Consider the following 27,656-nt stretch of genomic DNA (forward strand, 5'->3'; position numbering starts at 1 on the left):
AGTTACAGACATTGTACCCTGAGAAATTCACATACAATGTACAAGAAAATTTTAGGGGTTCACATAACCCTGTGGCCCCATGGTCCCCTTAGAGACCAATGGTTTCTAGTTTATTTTTATTTTATTTTAAGTTTTTAAATATATTTTTATTAATTTCAGAGAGGAAAGGACAGAGAGAGACAGAAACATCAACGATGAGAAAGAAACATCGATCAGCTGCCTCCTACATGTCCCCCACTGGGAATTGAACCATGACCTCCTGGTTGATGCTCAACCACTAAGCCACGCCAGCGGGGCCTTGACTCCAGTTTAGATGAATGTTATTTACTTACAAAAGGAGACTTAAAAGCCAAACTGGCAGCGATGGTGAGAGCAGGATCCAAACAGCGGAAGATAGACCCAAACAGCATCAGTTTGCCAATTCTCACATCCACAGGCAGAGAGGCTAAGTGATACCCAAGGGGGGTCAGTTTTTCATCTGTAGTTAATGCTCCCAAGTCTCGTAATCGTATTTTTGAGGCACGAAGAGAATCAGGGTGTGGTGGTTCAATGAGCCGAGAGAACACCGATTGGAGATTATGAGTGCTAAACATTTCCAAAATTTTAATTCTGGGGGGAAAAAATAATTTGACAATTTTATTTTATTTTTATTTTTTAATTTTTTTTTCATGTTTTAAATTTATTTTTATAGTTGACATATAATATTATATTAGTTTAAGGTGGACAACAGTGATTCAACATTTATATGCCTTATGCCTTACAAAGTGATAGCTACAGTAAGTCCAGTAACCATTTTTGACAATTTTATTTATGATGAGATCATACCAAGAAATAAGCTTCTTTTTTGAATAATAATAATAAAATGTATATATATATATATATATATATATATATATATATATATATATATATATGAAAGCCTAATATGCAAAGTGTCCCCTTGGAAGTTCGACCACTTGCTATGACGTGCGATGACCACCAGGTGACAGCGTGGAATAAAGGGAGGTCCAGGCAGGCAGCTGCTAGGGGCCTACATGTGCACAAATTTCATTCACTGGGCCACTTAGTAGTTTATAATTTCCTAGATATATGCTTTCATAAGCCAGACAATGTGCTAGTTTAAAATAAAATAAAAAAATCTCTTATGTCTCCTCATTCTCCAGCAATAAATTGCAGAAACACATTCAGATTCTGAAACTTATTGAGATTTAGAAAATTCTCTCTATAAACTTTCAAAATGCTTCTTTCCATAATAGTGGAATCAAATCATGAAATAAAATTGGAATGATCCATTTATTTTCTTTCCCACATCTGAAATTGGATAATAATTGTTTATAAAATCAATCTGCACTGTGTCCTACCTTTTGACAGCTCTCAAAAAGCTATTAGTTTAAATTATAAACTTAAGCAGTTTTCAGAGGAGAAAATCTTATGTAACACTAGAGGCCCAGTGCATGAAATTCATGCACAGATAGGATCCCTAGCAGCTGCTGGCCAGGGCCTCCCTTCCCCGGCTGCTGGCTGGTGCCTTTCTTCATTCCAAACCACCCCCTGGTGGTCAGTTGTACATCATAGCGAGCGAATGAACTTCCAGTTGGCTGAACTCCTTAGGGGACACTTTGCATATTAGGTTTTTATATATATAGATTTCTTTATTTCACTTATATGCATTTCCTTTTTAAGCTGTGAACCGATACTGGCAAACATACAATTTTACATATTTACTAATGGACATATATTTGATAACTAGCTTTTTTCCACTTAGATCATATAGATGTTTCATTTTAACACGTGCATTGACAGTAATCCACTTAAATTTTGATTTAGCAAAAAGAATGAGCCATGTTGATTTATATAATTTACCTATTTCCCCACTGTTGTATTTGGGTTGTTCTTAAATCACATGTGCTACACATATAACATTTCCACTTCTCTCATCCTCCCTCAAGGATCAATCAACTTCAAAGTTCTCTCAAATCCCTTCACTGCTCTTCATTTGCATTGTTACTACCTTAATTCAAGGCATCTGCTTGTCCAGATTCTTTTTTCTTTTTTTAAAAATATATTTTATTGATTTTTACAGAGAGGAAGGGAGAGAGATAGAGAGCTAGAAATGTTGATAAGAGAGAAACATCGACCAGCTGCCTCTTGCACACCCCCTACCGGGGATGTGCCCGCAACCAATGTACATGCCCCTGACCGGAATCAAACCTGGGACCTTTCAGTCTGCAGACCGATGCTCTACCACTGAGCCAAACCGGTTTCGGCTTGTCCAGATTCTTAAGACCTCACCATGAACACTTGGGAAAGCAGGTACTGTGTCTTATATTCTATAGTAGCCCTGTGCTTAGCCAACCCCTGGCAAATGGAAGGCTCTCAAAATAAATTTGCTGGATAAAAGAAGAGCTATAACATCTTTACACAAGTAACTTTTTTCCTTTGCATTACTATTTTCTGGGCATACTCCCTCAAAGTGATGAGCGGGTCTAAGGGCGTGGACAGTTTTAGAGTTCTTGTATAATGCCAAGCAAATTTCAGAAAGGTTGAACCACAGATTTCCCAACTGCAATAATACTGAGTTTGATCATTCATTCATTAATTCCATTTTATGATACTTATTCTTATTTGTTCATCTTATAAGTAATGGAGTTTTCAAGTAGTTTTTGTTCACTTTGCTCTAACTGATAATGAGGTTGTAGATTTTTTCCATGTGATAATTTAATATTGGTGGAATCTCTAACTTACTCTCATTAAGCTAGATTATTTTTCTGACTCACAAAGGTATTAAGGTCTATTATAGGACTATCCTCTCCAATGTAAGAGATCCTTATGTGCAGAAACTTAAAAGGAATGGAATAGGCCAGTGGTCGGCAAACCCCGGCTCATGAGCCACATGCGGCTCTTTGGCCTCTTGAGTGTTCTAACGACACTTCTTCAAAATAGACTCGCCCAGGCCGAAAACCGACTTCTGTGCATGGGCCACGAAGTTTCAATCTCACTGTACGTGAGCGCCTGCATGTGGTATTTTGTGGAAGAGCCACACTCAAGGGGCCAAAGAGCCGCATGTGCCTTGTGAGCCACGGTTTGCCAACCACTGGTATAGGTAACACTGAGGAGCTTTTTCTATGTTCATTCTCAGCAAAATGTCTCCTACTAAGAAAAAGAAAACATGATGTACCTCAGACAGAGCTGTTCCAATGGCACTCTTTGTATTTCTGGCAGCTGCTGCTTTAGAAGCTGGTGACTGAAGTGATGGCTAGTGAACAAATGGAAGCAGACCCCAGATGCAACACGACCAGCTCGACCTTTTCTTTGCAGAGCATTGGCTTGAGAGACAAAGGTATCCTCTAAACTTTCCATCCCTTTGCTGGCATCATATCTATAAAGAAAAAGAAAATGTCAGAAAGGGTTGTTTTACAAAGACGTGACCAAGCTCAACTCAGCATGGACAGACTAGATGAACCACTTTCCTTCTGTAGAAGGACACAGTGTCCTCTGTGTTCTGCGATAGTTGAGTCCCTGGCAGATTAGTGCTACTTTAAAGGGTAAGGAACGCTACTACATACAATCTACTTAACTTCCGTTTTTTTAAAAAAAATTTCATCTTTATTTTTGACAAATAGAAATTTCATATATTTAAGGTGTACAATGTGATGCTTTGATATATGTGCTACATATATAACATTTCCACTTCTCTCATCCTCCCTCAAGGATCAATCAACTTCAAAGTTCTCTCAAATCCCTTCACTTGCATTGTTACTACCTTAATTCAAGGCATCTGCTTGTCCAGATTTTTTTTTTTTTTTAATATATTTTATTGATTTTTATAACATTTCCACTTCTCTCATCCTCCCTCAAGGATCAATCAACATCAAACTAATCAACACATATCAACTTCCATATCAATGCTTTTTTCATTCAAGTACATGTAAAACATGAAAAAGGGAGGAAAACTAATTAATTACTTTCAAGATAAAACCTTGAACTTTCCATCTCCATCTGACTTTAAGAATATGATCTCCGACTATAGCCTCACTCACATATTTATATAGTTTTCATACACAATTCATGTAGTTTAAAAGCATTAAGAGCTTTGTCATTCTAGTGAGACATCTTTAGCCCCTCCCTTATACTGCCAAAAGAGAATACCTCTTTTCTTTCATTTTCCCAGAATCGATGACATAGACAACATCATCAATGGTTATGGATGTCTCAGCAATGTTGGTGGAAATTATAATCTTAGTTACACCTTCAGGAGGTTTTATAAACACAGCTTGCTGCTCTTCCCTGGACAGAGATGAATGAAGTGGGTGAACAACACACCTGAAAGGCAATAAAAGCACAGTGAGTGTTCTAGCGTAAAGTGCTGAAATTGGACCACAGGGGGTGGGTTTCTATCTCATCAGTGGCATCTTCTCCACCAGCACCCACCCTCAGGCTCAGCTCCTCTGAATGGGAAGGTGCTTTCTGATTCTGACAACGTATTTACTCACCCTATGAAACTAGAAACCTTCCATCAACTTGGGAAAAACTGGAGTGTAATTCAGTAGTAATCAAGAAGACTAAATGGTTGACATTTTACAAGAGCATATGTTCATTTTTCCCCACTACCTTTAAATCCAGAGCAAGAGAGGCAAAGACGGTGACATACACTAAGAAATTTCATTCTTATATTTCTAGGGAGTTTTCATCTGTCAAGTAGTTGTCGCCTTCGATATGAAGACACACCCAGTGTTTCTTTCCACCAGAATAGAAATCACAGAAAATTATTTTTTTTCTCAAAATAGGATTATTTCTTTGTTGTTACTAACATTGGCTTCTCCCATGCCCCGTATCTAGCAACTGAAATTACATGCAATTTCGCTGAGTCACTATGATGTGAAGAGAAATATTTTTATTTAATGGCATGGGAGTGACTGATTTTCTGGAACAAACAGGTTTGTCTATTTCCAGCTGGCAGAAACAAATGTATTCTTGAGGAGTGACAGCAGAGTCTAAAGAAGGTGATGATTATTAAAAAGACCTTTCTGGTTACTCTTCTCCGCATATAACTGCAATAGATGATTGAGAATACAGAAAGCAGTTAACTTACCGATGACTACGTCTGTTGTTGAAAAGAGGATTAGTCTGTAGCTGTTCATAAAGCATTTTGATTTCTGCCAATCCCGGTAAAAATACAAGTATAGCACCTGGGTATATAAAGAGGATCAATTGGATAGAGGCAAAAAGGGAAAAACTAGCAGATTATAAAGCTATTTTTAATGAAAAAAAGAAAAAAAGTAATCTGAGATTTTTCACTTTCAATTTTCTTTGTAAAGTCCCCAAGGAATTAATAGATGACAAACTTTAAAAATATTTTTTCTGACTTAATTACTACAAAATAAATGGGATATCGTTTTTCTGCAAAAGGAAAAACAGAAGAGTAGAAAAATAGAATGCCTTAACTTATACAAGCATCATTAGCAAAGCTCTTTAAACATATTTTAATGCACTGGTCAAAAATATCCATAGACATTTGACTGAAAATGAGACATAGGAAGTCTAATTTGCTTGCCAACCTGGTAATCTAAATTGAGACTTATGTGAAAATGTAGCACATTAACTAACCATGCCATTTAATGGTTTATGAGATTAAAAAACAAATCCTCACTAAGGACTATATTTTATTGATTATTTAGAGAGAGAGGAAGGGAGGGAGGAAGGCAAGGAGGAAAGGAGGAAGAGAGAGAGAGCTAGATATTGGTTGCCTCACGTACATGCCCCGACTGAGGACTGAGCTCACAACCTAGGTCATGTGCCTTGACTGGGAATCCAGGCGATGACATTCCAATTAACTGAGCCACACCAGCCAGGGTGGTTTACGGACTTTTAAATTTGACATGAAAGAAAATAAGCAGTGATAACTGATTATATAGTGTATTTCTGTGCTGAGAACAATCACTCAGTGATAGTTAGTTTCTTCCATGTTTTATTTGGAGAGGAAATTGGCACACATCTTCAATCTCACAAACATTTATTGGATACCCATGTCACCTCTGTGCTAGGTACAATGGGATATAAAACAAAGATCTGTCCATAAGAATTCCTGACCTGTTATTTATTGCAGTTATTCTCCTCACTAAAAAAGGAAACTATCCTATATAATAAAAGGGTAATATGCTAAGATCAGTCAACCACTTGACCAGGGGCCAGATGCTCCTACTGGTAGGTTACCTGGCCAATCGGGACTGGGCAAGAAGGCTGGACATGCTCTGGAGCCCTCCCGCAGTCCTTCCCCAGCTGGCTGAACCCCATTGGAACTGGGCAAGATGGCCCCGATTGCTGGCCAGGCTGAGGGATTCCATCTGTGCACAAATTCATGCACTGGTCCTCTAGTCTATGTATATAAAAGGCTAATATTCTAAGTGTCTGACTGTCTGACCAGTCGCTATGACACATTCTGATCACCAGGGGGCAGACACTCAGTGCAGGAGCTGCCGAGCTGCAGTGACTTGGCAGCAGCGGTTCTCGGGTGACGCACCTGGAGACCAAAGAGGGGGGAGCCTTGCGGGGCCATGTGATCCCACCTTCAGCTGTTGGTTATTTTACTGGAGCACTATCGGCCCGAATCTGGATTACTGCACACTTATGTCTGCATTCCACCTTGTAGGACAGCAACCTGCAGAGTGCCCTCTCACACTTCGGGACCCCTCAGGGGATGTCGGAGAACCGGTTTCGGCCTGATCCCCACAGGCCAGGCCGAGGGACCCCCACCTGCCAGAGGGACCCTGCTCACTCGGCAGACACTGGGGAGGGACCGAGGGAGGTTTGCTCCAGGGCATGTCCGGCCCATCTTGCCCAGCCCGCCCCACCGGCCAGCTTCTAATTAATTTCCTCTCAATGTGCACAAATCCATGCACTGGGTCACTAATGTTGCTACAAAAACGAAACTCTGAAGAAGGGTAAAGGTATGTTTCAGAGTTGATTTTAACACTTCATAGTATACAAAGCATGCTCACAGGCATGATTTCAGTAGATCCTCACAGCCACCTTAGAGTGATCCTGTAACTTGGTCAGGTCACAGAGTCAGCAAGAGTAGAGCATGGACACAAACCTAGGGCATCTAGTGTCAGACCCATTATTTTTTCATTACATCCTGCATGCTCCTCCCTACTAAAACACCACACCTTTCAGAGTAGTACGGTAATCTATATGGATGGAAGAGGATATTTTGTCTATATATTTATGTGTCTTCTGATCTGTTCTTCCCTCATGGCTTGGCCATCTATTTCAGGGATATCTGTAATGCTCACTTTACCCAAGGTTATGGAGTTCCTGAGAAGTAGAGCTGGGATGTTTATCAGACTCTAAATGTTTAACCCTTTGCACTCCGAACCATTCTGGACATTGGCTACCAGCTACTCGACGCTACTTTGCGGTGGAGTGCGTTGAAATAACTCAATTCCCCGTAATCACTAATAAACTGCAATGTCCCCTGAGAGGGGACATCCGAGTGATATGCTAGAATTCCGATGTCCCCTGAGAGGGGACAGCGGAGTGCAAAGGGTTAACAGACCCTTTGGCCTTGGTGTGCAAGGTCTTCATGAAATTCCAACACTCACTACCCGGCTCCCCTTCAGCCAGGGCCTGAGTGGGTAACAATGGATCATCATCCAGGCCTTCTTTTCGGTTTTCTTCCTTTGGGACTTTGAATTGTTAACATCTTTTTGTTTGGTGAGAGCAACAGTGGGTAAACCTCAAAAGGTAAAATTTCTCCTAGAAAAGCCTAACAAGCGACTTTACATATAACCGGGGTGGGTGAGGGCTCCAGGAAGGGAGGGGGTGCCCGTGATCTCAGGATGTCAGCTCCTACCCTTTTGCCATCTCACACATACATGAAGACAAGAAGCAGTTACCTGGGGGGTAGGAGTGCTTTCCATCCACAATCCATCCTAACAAGGCCTCTATTAATTCAAGGTTAACCTTTTCAAAATCCATCATGGACATCGTTTTGATGACTGACTTGCTAACCCCTGAAAGAAAGGAATAGAAGCAGAAGGATAATTATCCTCATTGAAGATAATATGCCTGGGGACTAGGTGAATGTTCTGATGTGATTTAATAACATGGATATTAACAACTGTTGTAGTAAAATGAATTTTGTTTCGTCCAGTTTCTCAGAACATACATGCTTACTCAAAAAACTTTGTGCTTGAACAATGACCCAAAGAGCAAGCTCCCAACCCTGCCGGGAAGGCCCAGATAAGCCACTTTTTTCTTCTCTTTTGGTTAATCCTCACCCAAGGATATCTGTCCATGGACTTTAGAGAGCGGAAGGGAAGGGAAGAGGCAGAAATAGAAACACTGATGTGAGAGAGACGATTAGTTGCTTCCCGCACGGGCAGGCCGATGCTCTATCCACTGAGCAAAACCGGCTAGCTCGAGACAGGCCACTTTCCCCCCCCCTCCTTCCTTTCCCTCTTTTATCCATCACACACTTGTTGACAATTTCAGTCCTAGAAATAAAATTCCAAGTCAAATACATTTTAGAAACTTCTTCCAGATTTAACCAAGCCATGCGTCTGTCCAGGTAACATTAACCCATAGAAACGAATAGACAGAAACCACAACTTTCACCAGCATCTTTACAACAGAGATTCTTGACCTTTTGGTTCATTTGAGAAAATGATAAAAGTTATGAGCATCTCTGAAACATACATGTGATTCCAATGGCTTCACCAATATCTCTGAAGTCTATCTATGAACTTTCAGTTTAAGGATCTACAATTTCCTTTTAATTTATCTGAGGCCTAATAAAATATACAGATCTTCAGGTTGTACTATACGCCCCAGGTCTTTGAAAAACAAGTATCATGGGGAGACTAACTCCCCAAAGACTGCTGCCCTTTTGTCTTGGGTCCTCCTAATGGTCTGTCACCCTAAATACAGCCTCATTGGGACAAAATAACTACAACTGGCATCGAGGAAGGGAATGCTGAAAAGTGTGAAGAAGCAAAAACAGCAGTTTCTGAACAATGCTTCCCTAGGCTGTTGGTTAACTATGAAGAGGAAGTAAGAAATAGGCTACATAAATAAGGGTGTGGTTGGGTGTGGAAGGCAAAGAAGGAAACATTTCTAATTGTCAAGGTTCCAAACAGATTTTTCAAAAAGGAAAAAGGATTAACTAACTGCACAAAAAGGAAGAGATCTGAAAAACATTTGTTCTTATACTTTGGCAGCTTTTACTAATTAATTATATACTTTAAAAGACTGATTTTTTTTTTTTAACTAGAAAAAGATTTAAAAATTGAACTCAGGAACATTATTTAACTAAGAGCTCGGTGCACAAAATTCGTGCAAGGGGAAGTCCCCTCAGCCTAGCCTGCACCCTCTCCAATCTGGGACCCCTTGGGGGATGTCTGACTGCCGGTTTGGGCCCGAATGAGCAGTCGAACTTCCCTCTCACAAGCCTGGACTGCTGGCTACTAATAGCTCGCCTGCCTGTCTGCCTGACCGCCTCTCACTGCCTCTGCATGCTGGCCTGATCACCCCTAACTGCCTCCCCCCACCAGCCTGGTTGCCCCCAACTGCCCCCCGCTTCCAGCCAGGTCACCTTCAACTACCCCCCTCCCCTGCCGACCTGGTTACCCCTTACTACCTCCCCTGCCAGCCTGGTCACTCCCAACTGCTCTCCCCACTGGCCTAGTCGCCCCTCACTGCCCCCCATGTTTACCTAGTCACCACCAATTTGCCCCCCCCTCCCCCCTGCCAGCCTGGTTGACCCACGCAGCCTGCTGTTTAGTTGTTTTGTCGTCCCTCACTAACACTCTTGCTCGCCTGGTTGCAGGCAGCCATCTTGTGAGGGTGTGAGGGTCAATTTGCATATTACCTCTTGATTATATGGATTTTCTGAAAAGTGAAAGAGCACCGAGATCAACTAAATCAATTATATTTTTACAGGGACAGGGAGGCTCAGAGAAGCTAAACGACCAGCTCAGCACCCTATAGAAGCTAGTGGCAAAGCAGGGTTTTCTGACCCAAATCTGCCATCCTTCTTTCTTAGAAAGGAATTCTTAGTAGTGCTTTCTGAACTTTGGTAAGCTCTGTGTTTGAAATTAGAAAGGCATTGTTTAGATGCAATAATAACTCTTTTCCCCCTTTATTGATTAAGGTATTACATATGTGTCCTTATCCCTCCATTGCCCCCTCCCCACTCATGCCCTCACCGCCCTGGTATCTGTATCCATTGGTTAGGCTTATATGCATGCATTCAAGACCTTTGGTTGGTCTCTTCCCTTTACCCCCATCTTCCCTTACTGTCCCTCTGAGGTTCTAGTTATAACAAAGAAAATTCTAAAATTTCAAAAGAAAAAACAGCCCGCTGGTGAGGCTCAGTGGTTTATGTCACTAACAATAGGACAAATTAACATTGTGTTTCCTGATACAATATACTGAGAAGGACTCAACATTGTTTCTGTGGTTTTCTAACCAAAAATGTATCACCTACATTGAATCATGGGGAAAAATTAGACAAACCCAAATGGAGGGACATTTGACAAAACTAGCCCAAACTAAAAAAAGTGTCAAGTCTGTAAAAGAAAAATAAAGAACATTTCTTTCAGATTAAAATAGAAATCAGCCGGGACCAGTTTGGCTCAGTGGATAGAGCGTCGGCCTGCGGACTGAAAGGTCCCAGGTTCGATTCTGGTCAAGGGCATGTACCTTGGTTGCGGGTACATCCCCAATAGGGGGTGTGCAAGAGGCAGCTGATCGATGATTCTCTCACATCGATGTTTCTAATTCTCTATCCCTCTCTCTTCCTCTCTGTGAAAAATCAATAAAAAATATATATATATTTAAAAAAAATTAAAAAATTAAAAATAAAATAGAAATCAAAAACAAAAAAGCTAAAGGCACATGACAACTAAATACAATATGTAATGCTGGGTTGGATCCTGGACCAGGAAAAAATAACAGTAAAGGACACTATGGAGATATTTGGCTGAATTAAAATATGGACTGTGGATTAAATATCAGTATCAGTTAAATGCCTTCATTTTGAGTATGTCCTATGCTTATGTAAGATAATGTCTTTATTCTTAGGAAATACATACTGAAATATTAGAGGTTAAGCAGCATCATATCTGCAACCTAGTCTTAAAAGGTTCAGGGGAAAAATATGTACATTGAACAAATTATAAAACAAATGAAGCAAAATAACAACTGATGAAATGGGATAAAGAATATATGAGTTCATTGTATAGTGTTACAAACTTTAATTTTGAATTTGAAATCGTATCAAAATAAAAAATTACAAAATACTCAAGAATTTATATTTTACTACTTCACAATTTTCCTATAATGATCATATATATATTTTTTAAATTAGAAAAAGCCCGCTGGTAAGTATAATTATTATAATATAATATGCATTGCAACTGCTCTTTTTCCATGTTTAAGGTTGTTCTGATGAATTAAAGACAATGTAACTATAAAATAAGAGCCCCTTCTTTTTCCTTCAGGATGATGGTGCGGGAATAAAACTACAGCAGACCCTTGAACCACATGGGGGTTAGGAGAGCCAACCTTCCTGCACAGTCGAAAATCCATGCACCTGTTGACTCCCCTAGGGCTTACCTACTAATAGCCTACTGCTGACCAGAAGCCTACCCGGTAACGTAAACAGCTGGTAATACATATTTTGTCTGTTCTATCTATTATATTCTGTATTCTCACAATAAATTAAGTGGGCCACATGCGGCTCTTTGGCTCCCTGAGTGTGGCTCTTCCACAAAATACCACGTGAGGGCGTGCACGTACAGTGCGACTGAAACTTCGTGGCCCATGCGCAGAAGTTGGTTTTCGGCCTGGGCGAGTCTATTTGAAGAAGTGGTGCTAGAACACTCAAGAGGCCAAAGAGCCGCATGTGGCTCGTGAGCCGCGGTTTACGACCACTGAGTTAGAGGAAAGAAAATGTTATTCGGAAAATCATAAGGAAATAAAAAAATATATTGATCACATTTATTTAAAAGACATGTATGTAAATGGCCTCGCATAGTTCACACGGTAGCTCTCTTCGGCACAACTGTCCTCTCCCCCCAGGAAGCCCAATACCTCTATAGCGGGCCAGGAGCTGCTTAAAATCCAACTGCTGATCCGGCACTGCATCTTTGACAGAATCCTGATCCTGGAGGTGAAGGGAAAGCCGCAGGTCTTCCTCCACCTCTTCAAACGCAGTTCTGCTGCGCCGCGCTTTGAGCTTCTCCTTTGACATCTGTTTCATGGAGCGCCTGTATGGGCTCCCGTCCGGTAACACGTACCTGAGCGGGGGAGACAAAGGAACGTGTCTGTGTGCAGGTGGCCTGCTGGCGAAGGAAAACATTCACCGGTTTTATGCGCTCGCTCAGCAGAATGCTGCTGCTTCCAATTGTTGGGCCACTCTCCCACCAGTGCAGGATTCTGCTGGCTCTGCCCTGTTTCTGGTGGGAACACACTGGAATGCTCTTGGCTCTATTTGAAGACACTTCTGGAGGCAGTGAATTGGAACAAGTGAGAGAATAATGGCAGCTAAACGAGTTGAAAGATGCTTTGCCCAGAGATTCACATTCAATAGAAGTGGATCAGGGCCCCCCAAAAAACAACAGTTTTTAAGTATGCTTATTGCACACTGAAGTTTGAGAACCAGTTTTTGATTTGAGAATATGATCCATGAAATAAATAGGGAATTAGGAGGGGGATTTATTAGGAAGGAAAGGAGCAGCGAGGAGAAAAATTCTGAGTTGAGTGTAAGGTGCCAGACATCAGGGTGTTTTTATTCTGGCACTCAGGCGCTAATAGTTTTAGGTTCAGAGCAATATTGAGCGAAGGCACAGAGATTTCCTATATATATACCCTGTCTCCCCTGAAACATGCACAGTCTCCCCACCGTTAACATCCCCACCAGAGTATACATTTGCTACAACTGATGAGCTACATGGACACATCATGATCACCTCAAGTCCGTAGTTTGCATTAGGGCTCAAGAGTCATTACTCTTAATATACAACCTGCAAATTGCAAATAATTTGTACAATAAATATCTGCTGAAAGAAAGGGAAAAACAAAATCCTCAAATAGAAATATTAGAAGGAAATCTGAACACAATTTATTAGTATCTCGATACTCTGAGGTAAAAGAGTAATTCTGTTTTCAAAGACTTTCACCAAGCCTTAATTAATGTCTTCCTTACCTTGTCACAGCAATTGCATCTTCCAGAAAAAACTGATCAACAGGAAAGGTCCGACCTTGAAAAACAAAATAGACTATACAATAGTAAAGCCCCAGAATACCTGTTGAGCTATCCTAAAATAGTTTATATATGCAAAATTCTCTTAGTATATGTGCTGCCGAAGCGAGCACTATATATGCAAAATTCTCTTAAAACAAAGCTTAGCACAATAAGGTACTATTTGTTTTGTGGTTTTAAAAGTATAAAAATAGTTTTAAAAAGTTCTTAGAAATTGGAGGGGTAAGATTCCAGTTTTGTGAAGAAGAAAAAAAGGAGTATATAGGTGAAAAGATGATTATTTGCTAATAAAACCTTTTGCCTTTAAAAAAAAATTTGTTACGTTTTTCCTATCCTCCCCTTCCCTCCCACAGAGAACCTTTAAAGATTTAACAACTGTACATAGATCAAGCATGTAATTTCTTCTTTATTTTTTTAATGATTATAAAGCCAGTGTTTATTTTAGTTTTTTAAATAATTCTTTATTGTTGAAAATATTACATATGTCCCCTTTCTCTCCCATTGGCCCCTGTATAATTTCTTCTTTAAATCCACTGTCAAAATTCTCTATAATTAGAATAAGCAGGACTATTACTCATTAGTCAGTGCTTCCCAATTGTTCCTTCGCAATCAACTGCAGAAGGATAGACAGGAGCGCTAGGTGGTAAATTAATCCACAATGAAAATGTGAAAGCATCAAAAGAAGACACAGCTACCCAATTTCACTTTCTCTCAGAATGGGCCAAGATCTAGAAATTTAGCAGAACCCAGCAATGAACTAATATGCGCTTCACACATTCAACTTCCTCCTTTCTGACAGAATACCGTTATAAATTCATATTTTTAGATTAAACACAATAAAATGCTAGAAACACTAATAACCTGAACTTTTCAAAACAGCACATATAAAATTAAAATCTCCCAGAAAATGGGCATAATGTAGCCTCTTTATTAATTTCATTACATGGTTATAATTTTATTTGTCACAAACTAATCACTTCTTCTCTAGAAAGAGGAATAAATACCTATGAATTTATGTTTCAATTTAGCTTTAAAATAATTTCATTTGCTTATTAGAAGAACATATATTTAATGATGTATTTTAGTCACCTGGAATAGTAATGACTGGGCAGGAACTGAAGTATTCTGAAAAGAGCTCAGCATTTAAAGTTGCACTCATTAGAATAACTTGGAGCGTTGGTCTCTGCAACACAATGTCTTTCAAAACTAGCAGCAAGAAGTCGCTAGAAGAAATAAAAGAAGCACCCGAGGATCAAACAAAGTCAATGAGTGAAAATTAATAACGTTTGATATATTTTGAGCAAGGAATGTTTAAGACCTATGTGAAAACAATTATAACGTTTATACAAAGATGTGTCATGTTCCCAGTTGTGAAGACTTAATATCAAAAAGTTATCAGTCCTAGCGGATTTGCTCAATGGTTAGAGCATCAGCCTCTGGACCGAAGGGTCTCAGGTTCAATTCCTGGTCGAGGGCATGTGCCTCAGTTACAGGTTCGATCCCTGGCCTTGGCTGGGGCACGTGCAGGATGCAACTAGTTGATGTGTCCCTCTCACACTGATGCTTTTCTCTCTGTCTCTCCTCCTCCCTTCCACTCTCTAAAAAGAAAAGGGGGAAAAACCAATAGGAAAAACATCCTCTGGTGAGGATTAACAAACAAACAAACAAACAAACAAAAATGTATCAATCTCCAGCCAAATAAACTAAATTCAGTGTAGCACCAATTAGAATACCAGTAGGATTTATCATTACATTTGATAATAATATTTCTTGATATCTGCATGTATTTAAAGAGGCATGCATACACAAAGATGTTCATTATGGCATTGTTTATAGTAATAAAACAATGGAAACTACCTGAATGTCAACCAACCAAGATTATAATTGCTAATTATAACAAAATCACCTGTTTGGTAGAATAGCATGCGGCAGATAAAAGGAATAAGGTACAGTACTAGATACTGACATGAAAGCATCTCTATGCAGTGTTCGTAAATAAAGCTCAAGTTGTAGAACAGTACTGTTATAATAGCAATATCCCAACTGTTATCCCTGTTCCAGCCCTTGCCCCTTGAAATCTATTCTCAATATAACAGACCAATAATTCCGTTTAAATGTAAATCTGATTGTGCTACCCTTCTGCTCATAATCCTTCAAGTGATGTTCTCACTAACAAGGCCCTACGTGACATGATCTGTACCCCACCACTCACTTCCTGCTACTCTCCCTCTTATTCACTACACACCAGCTGCACTGGTTTTCCACCAGTTTGGGGGCTCCACTGGAGCCCACCCACTGAAATCTTTGCAAATACTGGCCTTGTCCCCATTCGCCACATAGGACTCCTTCTCATACTCTGGGTTTTAATTTAAATGTTGTTTCTTCAGACATACGATATCTGCCTATCTTCTTGGTCTGTTCCCAAACACAGATTCCTGTTTATTCCTTCATAATACTTATTCCAATTTGTAATTATGTATTTGTTTGCTTTTTCATTCTTTGTTTTTCCTACCAGACCATAAGCGATGAAGGAGAGCCACGTACATTTGTTCACTGTAACATCTAAACGGTGTCAGGAGAGAATGACTGACCGAATGAAGTCCATCAGTGTTGCATGCTTTACACCTGCTCTTTCTGCTGAGTAGAGGCCTCAGCTCAGCATGACTCCAGGAGGGTGTTCAGTTATCGCTTATTACATAATGTCCATGTAACAGGATGACTTTTTTTTTTTTTAATATATTTTATTGATTTTATTTTACAGAGAGGAAGGGAGAGAGATAGTCAGAAACATCAATGAGAGAGAATCATCGATCAGCTGCCTCTTGCACACCCCCTACTGGGGATATGCCCGCAACCAAGGTACATGCCCTTGACCGGAATCGAACCCGGGACCTTTCAGTCCCCAAGCCGACGCTCTATCCATTGAGCCAAACCGGTCCCGGCAGGATGACTTTCCCCCCCCCCCCTAATTTTTAATTGATTTTTTAGAGAAAGAGGAAGAGAGAGAGAGAGAGAGAGAGAGAGAGAGAGAGAGAGAGAGAGATGAAAAAACCCCCACATCAACCTGAACAATGGTCGGATGCCTCCTGCACACGCCCCGACTAGGGATTGAGCCCACAACCTGGGCATGTGCCCTCACCAGGAATTAAACTGGCAACCTTTCAGTGCACGGGACAGTGGCCAACCGACTGAGCCATACCGGCCAGGACAACATGTGCTCTCCTGGCATTTTTAGTATTACAGACCCTGGGCCAGAAAGCAGTTCCTGTTCTATGACTTAGGCCTTCCTTTGACAAGTTACCGTTACTCATGCTGAGAAACTGAACTGGAAGCAGAATAAAACTCCTTCAGCCATGTCTTCATTTGTGTGTGGGTATGCATGTGGGAAGCCTCCGTTTACCTTTCCTCCGTCCTCTCATGCACTTCGTCAACAATGATGTGGGTGATTCCCTGCAGAGCCGTGTCTCCTTCCAGCCTCCTCAGCAGCACTCCTGTGGTGCAATACAACAGTCTGGTGGCTGAGGACTAGCATGCAAAAGGGCAGAGAAAGCATTCGTGAAACTTTTAACACTTCAACTGGCAAAGACATTGTGAATGGCGATAAAAAAAAAAAAAATGAAAACAATAGCAATTCCATTTAGTATGAAACCAGACCAAGTGCACTTTCTTGCTGGTGACAATTAAAACTTTTCTATTTCATATCAAAATTTTAACTTTAGGCCCTGACTGGTGTGACTCAGTGGTTAAAAAAAAAAGTCAATGGGAGCCCTAGCCAGTTTGGCTCAATGGGTAGTGTCAGCCTGTAGACTGAAGGGTCCCAGTTCGATTCTGGTCAGGGGCATGTACCTCAGCTGCAGGTTCCTCTCTGGTCTGGGCCCTGGTCAGGGCTCGTACAGGAGGCAACCAATTGGTGTGTTTCTCTCACAATCGATGTTTCTTCCACTCTAAAAATCAATGGAAAAATATCCTCGGGTAAGGATTAACAACAACAACAAAAAGTTTAAGTTCAGGTCTCATAAAAAATATTCAGAAAATATTATTAAACATAAAAATGTGAGTGATAAAATCAGTTCTGGAATTTGTCCATTCCTTATTCAACAAAAGGATTAATTCCCTGGTTTGAGAATAAAACAGCACTTACTAGGTCATTTCCGCCAATAAAGAATAAAAGGTCTTTACCCTGCCAGCGTGGCTCAGTGGGTGAGCACTGAGCTATGAACCACAAGGTCTTGGTTTGATTCCCGATGAGGGCCCGTGCCTGGGTTTCAGGCTCAATCCCGAGTGTGGGTGTACAGGAGGCAGCCAATCAATGATTCTCTCTCATCATTGATGTTTCTATCTCTCTCTCCCCATCTCCCTTCCTTTCTGAAATCAATAAAGACATATTTAAAAATAACAATAAAAGGTCTTTTTAGAGGAAGTATATCCAAATAAGAGTTTTTATACCAAAACATTTCCAAAAAGACTTCTAAAGTATATTTCAAATTTCCCCTTAATTTCCAAACATCAAGAATTCTTTATACTTGAAAACTAAGCAGAACATACAAACCTTGACACTCTCCAGGCGGATCTGGTACCCCACAGTCAGACCCACCCTTTCCGCTCGCTCTTTAGCAACTCGCTCGGCGACAGAGATGGCAGAGATTCGTCGGGGCTGGGTGCAGATGATGTTAGCCACCTTCTCCGGGGGTCCGGTCAGAGAATCATCCAGTATAAACTGTGGAATCTGTGTGGTTTTCCCACATCTGTACGTCACAAAAAGTAAGTTCTAAAACGAGAGCTTACAAGTGCCAGTTGACCAAAGAAGCAATCATATGTGAAAAGACAGAAAGCCAAGTAGAATAAAAGTAGTTCAGCCTCATCTATCTTCTAAAGCTATACTGACTTATTACCTATAGCTGATAACTCCTAGGAATTTGCACTCACTAACAGGGCAATCAAAGAATAGTTTAGTATCATGTAAAATTGGAACTACTGAATAGACATTACTAAGGTCTATAAATGTGTCTAGGACCATGATCTCAACACATGACCCCTAAAGAAACAACAGTCTTGTCTTGAGAATAGAATACTTTATATTTTTCCCTTTGATGTGTATTGACTTGGCTGCAAGTGAACTGAGGTTAGAAAGATAAGAACTACAAAATACATAGTTACTACTATATCAGTGAGTCTGGGCACAAATGTAATGATCACACTGAGAACCCTTGAATAGATAATTAAGTTATGCCTGTGACTGGCCCCTGCTAACTAGGTATTGATAACATATAGAGTGTGAAATAGGGAAAAGAATGTGCCCTAAGTTGTTCTTAAAAGAACAAATAAAGCTCTAAGGAAAGCAGAATACATTTAGAGGATGAGTTTTCTGGAGCTATTCTTTACCTTTTAAGATGGGCCTTGTTAAAAGCATTCAGCTAAACCTTTTGCCTTAAAATTATCTCCCAGCAGAGGTGTACGATGTCTCTAAATTCCTAGATGTATTTCTTTTCTTTTGTCAGTCAATGAAGATTTATTGAATTAGATGTATTTCTGAATTTTATGTTTGTTTTGTGTAATCTGGCTCTGCTGGCTACAGATGCTGGAGTATTAATTCCTATGAAATATTATTTGACAGGAAAGAGAGCAAATAATATCAACTACTGGCTTTTCAAAAATAGAACTGGCTATGGTAAATGGGGTAATAGCATATTTATAGATGAAAGCTGCATTCCCAATAAACTGTGTTCTTACCCAGTCATACCACTGATAACCAGTACTTGGTGCTTGCTCAACAATGTGAGAATGGTTCCTCTTTCTTCCCAAGCAGGCAGCGACTGTCTTTCCTGCAGAATTGACTGGAACTGTCTGGAGGTCTAATATAATAAAAGATAAGGTATGAGTTCAATTACTTTGAATCACCTCTCATAAAGCTCTGAATGGGAAAAACCACAGGCCCACCCTTTTCTGCTCTTTAATGATTTATTCAGAGAAATTGCAAATTTGTTGGGGTTGGAGACTGAGGCTGCTCAGAGAATCAGCCAGAATAAGCTGTGGGATCTGTGGTTTTGTCATCGGAATAAACTGGAAGACCTTAAAGAGAAAGAAGCCCCTCTTGCTGAGTACTGATCCAGTTCTTCCTAGCACAGTTTTTACACCAGCCAATAGAACTGTCCAACAGAACTTTATGATGTGGTGGAAATATTCTATATTTACATTGTCTGGTATAGTAACCTTGGGCTACAAGTGGTTACTGAACACTTTACTGTAGCCAGTGCTACTGAGAAACTGAATTTTTATTTTATTTTAGTGAATTTAAATTTAAATAGCCACACATGACTAGAAGCTACCATATTGGACAGCACAGTTCTACATGATTATCAGATTTCTACCAAAATCAGTAATAGTAAGAGTACTGATTAAAAGTTTTTTTTTGTCCAATCATCACATTTATGCAACTCAGCCTGACATCTAAAGGCCAATGCTACATGGTACTACACATTAAAACTGGATGTGTTTTTGAATAATGTAAGAAATTTATACCAACATAATTTTCTGCATGTAATTTTTCCACATAAACTTATCACTTCTAAACACACCGACCAATTGAACATGCTACTTTTTTGTTTCTATCCTAAGGTGTGATTTTCTACTCACTTTGACATTCTATGCGTAGCCTATATAATAAAAGGCTAATATGCAAATTGACCGAACAGTAGGATGACTGGTTGCTATAACACACACTGACCACCAGGGGGCAGGCGCTCAACATAGGAGCTTCCCCCTGGTGGTCAGTGCACTTCCATAGGGGCAGCGCCGCTCAACCAGACGCCAGCTCATGGCTGGTGAGCACAGCGGTGGTGGCAGGAGCCTTTCCTGCCTCTGTGGCAGCGCTAAGGATGTCCAACTGCCGGCTTACACCCACTCCCTGCAGAGAGCGGGCCTAAGCCCTCAGTTGGACATCCCCCAAGGGCTCCCGGGCTGCGAGAGGGCACAGGCTGGGCTGAGGGATCCCCTCCCACAATTTAATAAATTTCGTGCACCGGGGCTCTAGTTGTACTGTATATGGGATAGTTTTATATTGTGTCAAAATCAGAATCACAGAACTTTTGGACTGCAAGGGCCTTTACACAGCATCTCTAATCCAATCCCTAAATTGGCTAAGCCACTCCCCTTTGTCCCACATCCAACTCTGCCTTCACAGTTCACTGGCAGGTTCTTTTAAAATAATCTTCTTGTGAATGGGGTAAAAACAACACAGGCTTTGAAAACAGAATTAGCTTGAACCTCCATGTTGCTACTTACTAGCTATCTGTGTCACTTTAGGGCAAGTTATATATTCTGTGAGCCTTTGAAATGCATAAAAGTTCCCCCCTTACCTGTTTCCTTCTCCTTTTCTTTTCTTTTTCTTTTTTTTTTTTTAATATATATTTTATTGATTTTTAGAGGAAGAGAGAGGGATAGAGAGTTAGAAACATCGATGAGAGAGAATCATCAATCAGCTGCCTCTTGCACACCCCCTACTGGGGATGTGCCCGCAACCAAGGTACATGCCCTTGACTGGAATCGAACGCGGGACCTTTCAGTCCGCAGGCCAACGCTCTATGCACTGAGCCAAACCAGTTTTGGCTCCTTTTCCTTTTCTACAGTGATTCCTCTAATATAAGTCACAGTACAGTATTAATTTTCCTCCCACTCATCAGTTTGTCGGTCAGAGTACCAAAGCCACATGATTCTGAGAATACTTGGCATACAGGTGTGTATTTCATTTTCACCAGCCATTGGACTTTCCAAAACTATGTAGATCATGTGCCCAAGTTTGCTGTGGCATGTAGAGACTGACCGCTCAGTAAAAGAAAACCAAAGGTATACTAGAGAGGGTAGCCACAGCTTCCCAATTCCTTCATCCCTTCATCCATGCATTGGGGAGACAGTGCTGGCCATTCTCTCAGAACACCCTACCTGTTTTATTTGGAACTGCTTGCAGATTTTAGCATTTTCAGCGTGTACTGATTTTGCCTGCCAGTCATATCTTTTGGAAATCTTTTTCTTAAGGTTCACATAGCTTTCATTCTCCACTACCACTGGTGCAGGACCTTCATCCTCATCTGTCTCCTCCTCAGGTTCTGATTCTTTTTCAACTTGAAGGGGACAAAAGGAAACATTTTCGATACGGAGCCCTTTCTTTATCAAAGGGGGAAAGACATCGTCTAGCAAAGCAAAGCAACAACAACCAAACCATAAAATAAGAGAAAAAGTTAAAGCTTGAATAAAGCAGGTTCATTCATTTCAATACTACTACTACTACTGCTAAAGAACTTAAAATGCACCTTTACACAAACTTTACTTTAAGTATAAGTAGCTACTGTTAAAAACAAAATTAAATTAAAAACAAGAGAAAATCATGGCATGGCTAAATGTTAATCCAGCAGACTCTTTACACAATGAATTAACTGAAAGTTTAAAATGCTGGCAAATGCACCTAAAATTCCGTGACACAAAACAACCTATCAAATGATGAATTAATTAAAAAAATGTGGTATGTTCACATAATGGCCTATTATTCAGCAATAAAAAGGAATGAAATACTGATACATGCTACAACATGAATGAACCTTGAAAACATTATGTTAAGTGAAAGAAGCCAGACACAAAAAGCCACATGTTGTATGATTTCATTTCTATGAAGCGCCCAGAATAGGCACATCCATAGAGAAAGAATATAGGTTCTTGGTCATCAGGGGTTGGGGGGAAAGAGGAGTGACTAATAATAGGCATGGGGTTTCTTTTTTTGGGGTGAGGAAAATGTCCTGGCATTGGACTGTATATGGTTGCACAACTCTGGGAACATATTAAAAACCATTTCATTGTAAACTTTAAAAGGGTGAGTTTTATGGTGTGTAAATTACATCTCAATAAAGCCATAATTTCTAAAAAGTCCACAACCCACAATCTGTCATTTCTTGAGAAGTGCATTTGAATCCCAGTGCTAGAAGCTGACATTTGGGAGTGAGTCAAGTGGCGAGTGAGGAAACCCAGACACCTGTTCGACACCCGTTACTCAGGGCCGCTTCATTGTTCTCTACTTATTGGCGTTTACCTAGGAACTCTTGTGAAACAGTGAAAAGTTATTCCTCTGAAAGGAAGATAGCAACAAATAAGAGATAATTCTTTGATGAACTAGAGGGATTTTCTTGTTAGTATAAGAATTATATAGCAAACCTGGGTCTGGATAAAGCCAGCAGCCCGTGCAGACATTTCTCTATTTGAGGACTTAGGGATTCATGAAGATAGCTCTACTCCAATGGGTTCTGGTGGTCTAGTGTACTAAGATCAAGAGGATACGAATAGTAGTATAGAAAGAGAACCATCTCTAAAAACTCATTCGAAAGTAATGCCACATAAAGTACCAGAAATAAACAAGTAAAACCAAATGAATTAAATAAAACAGGTTTGCTGGGAAGATGCTATACGTTTCTTCCCACCCTCAACTGCTAGAGTAAACTTACAAATCACTTCCAACTCTCAATTCAGGGAGCCGAATCACAGTGACAAAACTGGGCCTTGCAATTACAGTCAGGCCCTCGTTCCGGGGATTGTCATTCCTTTTTGCCTGTGGCTGAGGAGAGGACTTGCCTAAGATCCCGGGGAGCTGTAGACTATCCCTCAGAACCTCCGACTTCTCTAGTCCATCATTCTGAATGCCCTTACCCCCCACCCCAAAATGCACTCCACGTGATCAATGCCTTACATACCTTCTGGAACTCGACTGGAAACAAAAGAGTTATTTGGAATCACTGGTTTACGACAGAAAGGATTATTTATTCTGATCCCAGAGGGTACTGGCAGCAAGTTCACTGGAGGATCACTGTACTTGTGATGGGTATTTGTTAGTAGATTGACTATTTCTGATTCTTCCTCTAAAAGGGTAATCAAAGAATATACAACAGGTTCTGAAGTTTCTGCAGAAGTCAAGGCCTTGCCATAAAGGAACTCAGAAATATGTAAACGACAAGCCAGAGGTAGATTCTCATTGGTGGAATAAAATGCCACCAGGGGAGCCTCGTAGGGGTATTTGTGGTTTTTAGAAAATCGAACTTCAAGTTCATATAAAAAAGACTTATCTTCAATAGCAGTAAGATGAGAATCATCTACATTTCTTTCTACTCTTCCAACAATTTGATTTGGGGGCACTTCATGTTTGAATTTGCATTTTGATCCAAATTTACAGTTTCCTTTGAGGTAAAATTTACAGACATCAAATGAAGTCTCCTGTATATTTTTGGTACTTTCCTTTTGCTTGGATTTGCGAAATTTACTTGTCAAATACTCCAGTTCCAATCCAATGGTCCAAACTCTGTTCTGAATTCTTTCCACGAATTTTTCTCCACAGATTGACCTGAGAGCAAACGCCTCTTCCTGTCGTGGTTCCACACACTCATCTGCACTCAGACGTGCAACTGCCTCAGAGACTTTCATCCTCTCTCCAAACGTCTCCGAGAAACACTGGGTGAGTAGATATTCTAGTGATGCCCCCACGTCTCCGTCACAAACCCTCAGGGCTGCCTGACAGCGTTCGGTGTTGAAACCATACCTGCCAAGTGTGAAACATGATAAAAAAAAAAGGAGTAATAAGGAATCATTTAAATATACTTGTGTGAAATTATAACTACATCTATGCAGGGCTTGTATTCTGAAAAAGAGTCCTGATAATACTAATTCCTCCTTAATCTCTCTAACCTAAAAGAGGGAATGTTCGACATACCGGCACTTCTGGAACGCATTCAACAGGAAAACACTCAAAGCGGGGGAGGGTAGTTGGGTTCACGATATGCCTTCTATTTCCCTGAATTCTCTCCCAACTGGTATGAACGCTGAGAGCAATCACCTGGAAAGTTTTTGCACTGCAACTGTTGAGACAGCAAGTTCTGGATTATAAGGCTCCACTGGGCCTGAGCCAGCATAATCCAAAGGATCGGAGTCGGGAACAAGGGAAGCTTCTTGTCCAGCTAGCCAGTACTGTGCATCATCACAGTCAGGCTCATCGTCTTCCTCCTCCCCGGAGATGCTTCTTCTGGAAAAGGCAGCATTTGCATATATTACACAGTAATTTTTACTCACTTCAAAGGAAAACTTAGCTAGTCTAAGCATTTAATTTAGAAAGCCAAAGGACATAGGATTCTGACCACTATTCAGTCACTGATGTAATCTTTCATTCACCTATTAATTTATATCTTGGCAATTAACATTTATCAGGCACTTACTGAATGCCAGATACTCTGTTTATGTACTCCTCTTTTAAAATCTTCCCAATAACCCAACGAGATACTATTAGAATCTCCATTTTCAGATGATCAACTAAAACTTAGAAAGGATTAGTAACTACCAACTGTATACCAAAGGTTACATGGTTAAGAGCAACTAGAGACTCTTAACCAAGTCAGTCTAACCCCAGAGCCTGTCTTCTTTACGATATGTCTTGGCTATCCTCTTCTTTTTTTTTTATCATTCATAAAATCACCTCTAATTTTTTGCTTTGCTGCATAACCACTTTCCCTAAATCTAAGATAGATATGAGATTTCTAGATAGGATGGAAATTGAGCTGCTCATGACTAACCATTCATTAATTCTCACAAGTGGAAAAAATTAACTACTGCAATAAAAAAGCCAAATAGTCAAAGGAGTACAAGTTGTTTCTCTCAAGCAGATGGACATGAGTAGTATAAATCTTAAGACTTTATTGGAGCAACTCATTATTTCTTCCTAGAACACTTCTACTTGTTCACGACAAGGTTTTATTTGGAAGGTTATCAATAAGGCAATTACTGAATTCATATTAGCATTGTCCTGGGCGGGGGGGAGAGGGGAGAGAAATGGCAATCTGTACCAGTGCTCACAGATACTGCAAAAGAGATCCACTCTAAAACTGTTGCTGAATACTTTTACTCTTGCATTTCTCTTAGTTCACTTTCAACTTACAACAGGATCACTATTGATACAGTAATCTAAGGACACACAGGATCTTCACTGTATGTGAAAATGCCAATTCACCTTCCTCACTACAGTAATTTTCCAAATAAAGTAATTTACTCGGATCCGGCATCGGCATCTTGTTCTTGCAGGTCTCGGAGAAGAGCCTTCACTTTCTCTTGGTTCTCAGAAGTCATGTGCAGGGTCTGTAAGGGCACTTTGGCTTTGGGCTTCCATTTGGGGCGCGTGTCTCCTTTTCTTGCGTTACTGTTGCTAGGTCTGCAAAGGACACAGTAACAAAGTTACACATTTACTGTAATCAGAACTTTTATAGTCCCCTGAGAGTTCCCAAATATATATAATGTGAACTAGATTGTCAAGCATCTTACAAAAGATGACAAGGAATAGGAAGAGGTTCTGTTTCCTACAATCCTTACTAGACTTCATTATGTTGGAACTGCTGGAAAAAATACGGAGCAGATTTTTAATCACTAAAACTGGTTCACTAACTCAAGAAACATCTGGAAAAGCAATGCTGTCATGACTCCCTCTGCACTAGAGAACTTTTGAAAGAAAGAAATATGCTATACAAAGTGTTCATTGTATTCTATGTTAGGTGGCCAATCTGAAAGCAATCAAGAGTTCCATTTAGTTGTCAATACTCATGAGTTAATACCTGGCCTACTTTTGAAATATTTACCTAAAATATCATTATTTCCTGATCATAAAAAATAACATGTTCACTGAAGAAAAGTAAAGAACAACAACAACAACAAAAAGAGGTTACCCTAATTAACATTATCTTTTTCATATACATCTTTTAAAAATTGTACAGCATATATAATTTTTTGTAATTTGCTTTATTTCACTATCAAATTTAAGCTAACATTTCCCTAAAATTAAATATTCTCCTACAAGAAACACCAATCCGAAAGGATATATGCACCCCTATGTTCATAGCAGCACAATTTACAATAGCTAAGATTTGGAAACAGCCTACGTGCCCATCAGTAGATGAGTGGATTAGGAAAACGGTGGTACATCTACACCATGGAATACTAAACAGCTATAAGAAAGAAGGAATTCTTACCATTTGTAGCATCATGGATGGAACTGGAGAGCATTATGCTAAGCGAAATAAGCCAGTCAGAGAAAGATAAATATCGCATGATCTCACTCATTTGTGGAATATAATGAACAACATAAACTGATGGACAAAAATAGAACCAGAGGCATAGAAACATCGAACAGACTGCCCAACCTATGAGGGAAGGGGGTGGATGAGAGGTGAGGAGGTAAGAAGTCAACCAAAGGACCTGTGTGCATGCATTTGAGCATAACCAATGGACGCAGACAGTAAGGGTGTGAGGGCATGTGTGGGGGTGGGAGCGCCCAGGGAGAGGTCAATGCAGGGAGAAAGGAGACTCATGTAATACTTTAAACAATAAAGAATTTAAATTAAAAAAATTCTTCTAAAACATAATTTTAAATGGTTACTTATAGATATAGATGTACTAGAATTTATTTCATTAACCTTTCATGGTTGGAATTTAGATTTTTTTAAAGGATTCATTTTAATATTTAAATCATAAGTTTTAAGGTTTAACTTTATTCACTAAATTTCTTCTCTCTCTCTCTCTCTTTTTTTTTTTTTTTTTTTTTTTTTTAGAGGGGTGGGCATGTTTCATTATACATTTTTACAAATCTAGAGAAGTGGAAGAAGTGTTGTCTGTATTTAAATGCAACATATTACGGAGACTTTGATAAGAACCACTGGGGAAGCAAAGGAAAAATAAGAGTTGAATGTCATTTTTAACTACTTAGTTGCAACCTCAGAAAAGAAATGCTACCTCAAATCCATAACTTTCACTAACATTTTGTTTGGAAAAAGTTTAAACCTACAAAGATAAACACCTTTTATCTAGATTCACCGGTTCTTAACACTGTCCACACAGATATAAACACAGCTCCACTCGAAGAGTACCTCCCAACCGGACTTCCAAGTTCTAACCCAGGCCCCCTGTAGTCTATTCTCCATATTGAGTCAGGGCTGCTCAGTGTGACTGCACAGACTGTACACTGTGCAAAGACTCCTGGCAGCAGTGGGAGATGGTGAGGGAGGAGGGAAAAGCAAGAGTTAAACTCCAGTCCATGCTGCACTCACCAAATCCTGCACCCTGAGGCTACAAGAGCCCAAAGAAAGGACGGCACTTTCTAAATCACGTAAAGGCATATACTGAGTAGCAGCACCTCTGATCGGAGTGATTCATGTCACACACCCTTGCCTTAAACCCGGCAATGACTTCCCATCTTACTCAGAGCAAAAGCACCAGTCCCCATAGTGGCCCATACGAAGTGTAGCCTTTCACACTAACTGCCTGTAACTCTCTCCTTTCTGCCCATTCACTCCAGCCGCCGGCTTCCCTGCCATTTCCTAAACCTTCC

The 27,656-nt window shown here is 40.1% G+C and overlaps 1 protein-coding gene across 3 annotated transcripts in view; it reads right to left on the bottom strand.

The window, feature by feature from the left end:
• The window catches only part of DHX57 (DExH-box helicase 57), a 44,434-nt gene that overhangs the window by 12,581 nt on the left and 4,197 nt on the right, over positions 1-27,656 (bottom strand). For all 3 annotated transcript variants that reach the window (XM_084901474.1, XM_084901473.1, XM_084901475.1), the window contains exons 3-17: positions 25,332-25,490; positions 24,129-24,314; positions 22,996-23,834; positions 21,203-21,381; positions 18,995-19,116; positions 17,814-18,009; positions 16,665-16,789; positions 14,354-14,487; positions 13,208-13,262; positions 12,094-12,299; positions 7,896-8,012; positions 5,093-5,189; positions 4,150-4,323; positions 3,179-3,379; positions 333-609 (exon numbers count right to left, since the gene is read on the bottom strand). In XM_084901474.1, coding sequence (XP_084757600.1) covers positions 333-609; positions 3,179-3,379; positions 4,150-4,323; positions 5,093-5,189; positions 7,896-8,012; positions 12,094-12,299; positions 13,208-13,262; positions 14,354-14,487; positions 16,665-16,789; positions 17,814-18,009; positions 18,995-19,116; positions 21,203-21,381; positions 22,996-23,834; positions 24,129-24,314; positions 25,332-25,490 — 3,067 coding nt within the window. The remainder of the gene's footprint in view (positions 1-332; positions 610-3,178; positions 3,380-4,149; positions 4,324-5,092; positions 5,190-7,895; positions 8,013-12,093; positions 12,300-13,207; positions 13,263-14,353; positions 14,488-16,664; positions 16,790-17,813; positions 18,010-18,994; positions 19,117-21,202; positions 21,382-22,995; positions 23,835-24,128; positions 24,315-25,331; positions 25,491-27,656) is intronic.

The sequence above is a fragment of the Pipistrellus hanaki genome (assembly GCF_964339955.1).
Source record: "Pipistrellus hanaki genome assembly, chromosome: 12".
Taxonomy (NCBI): Eukaryota; Metazoa; Chordata; class Mammalia; order Chiroptera; family Vespertilionidae; genus Pipistrellus; species Pipistrellus hanaki.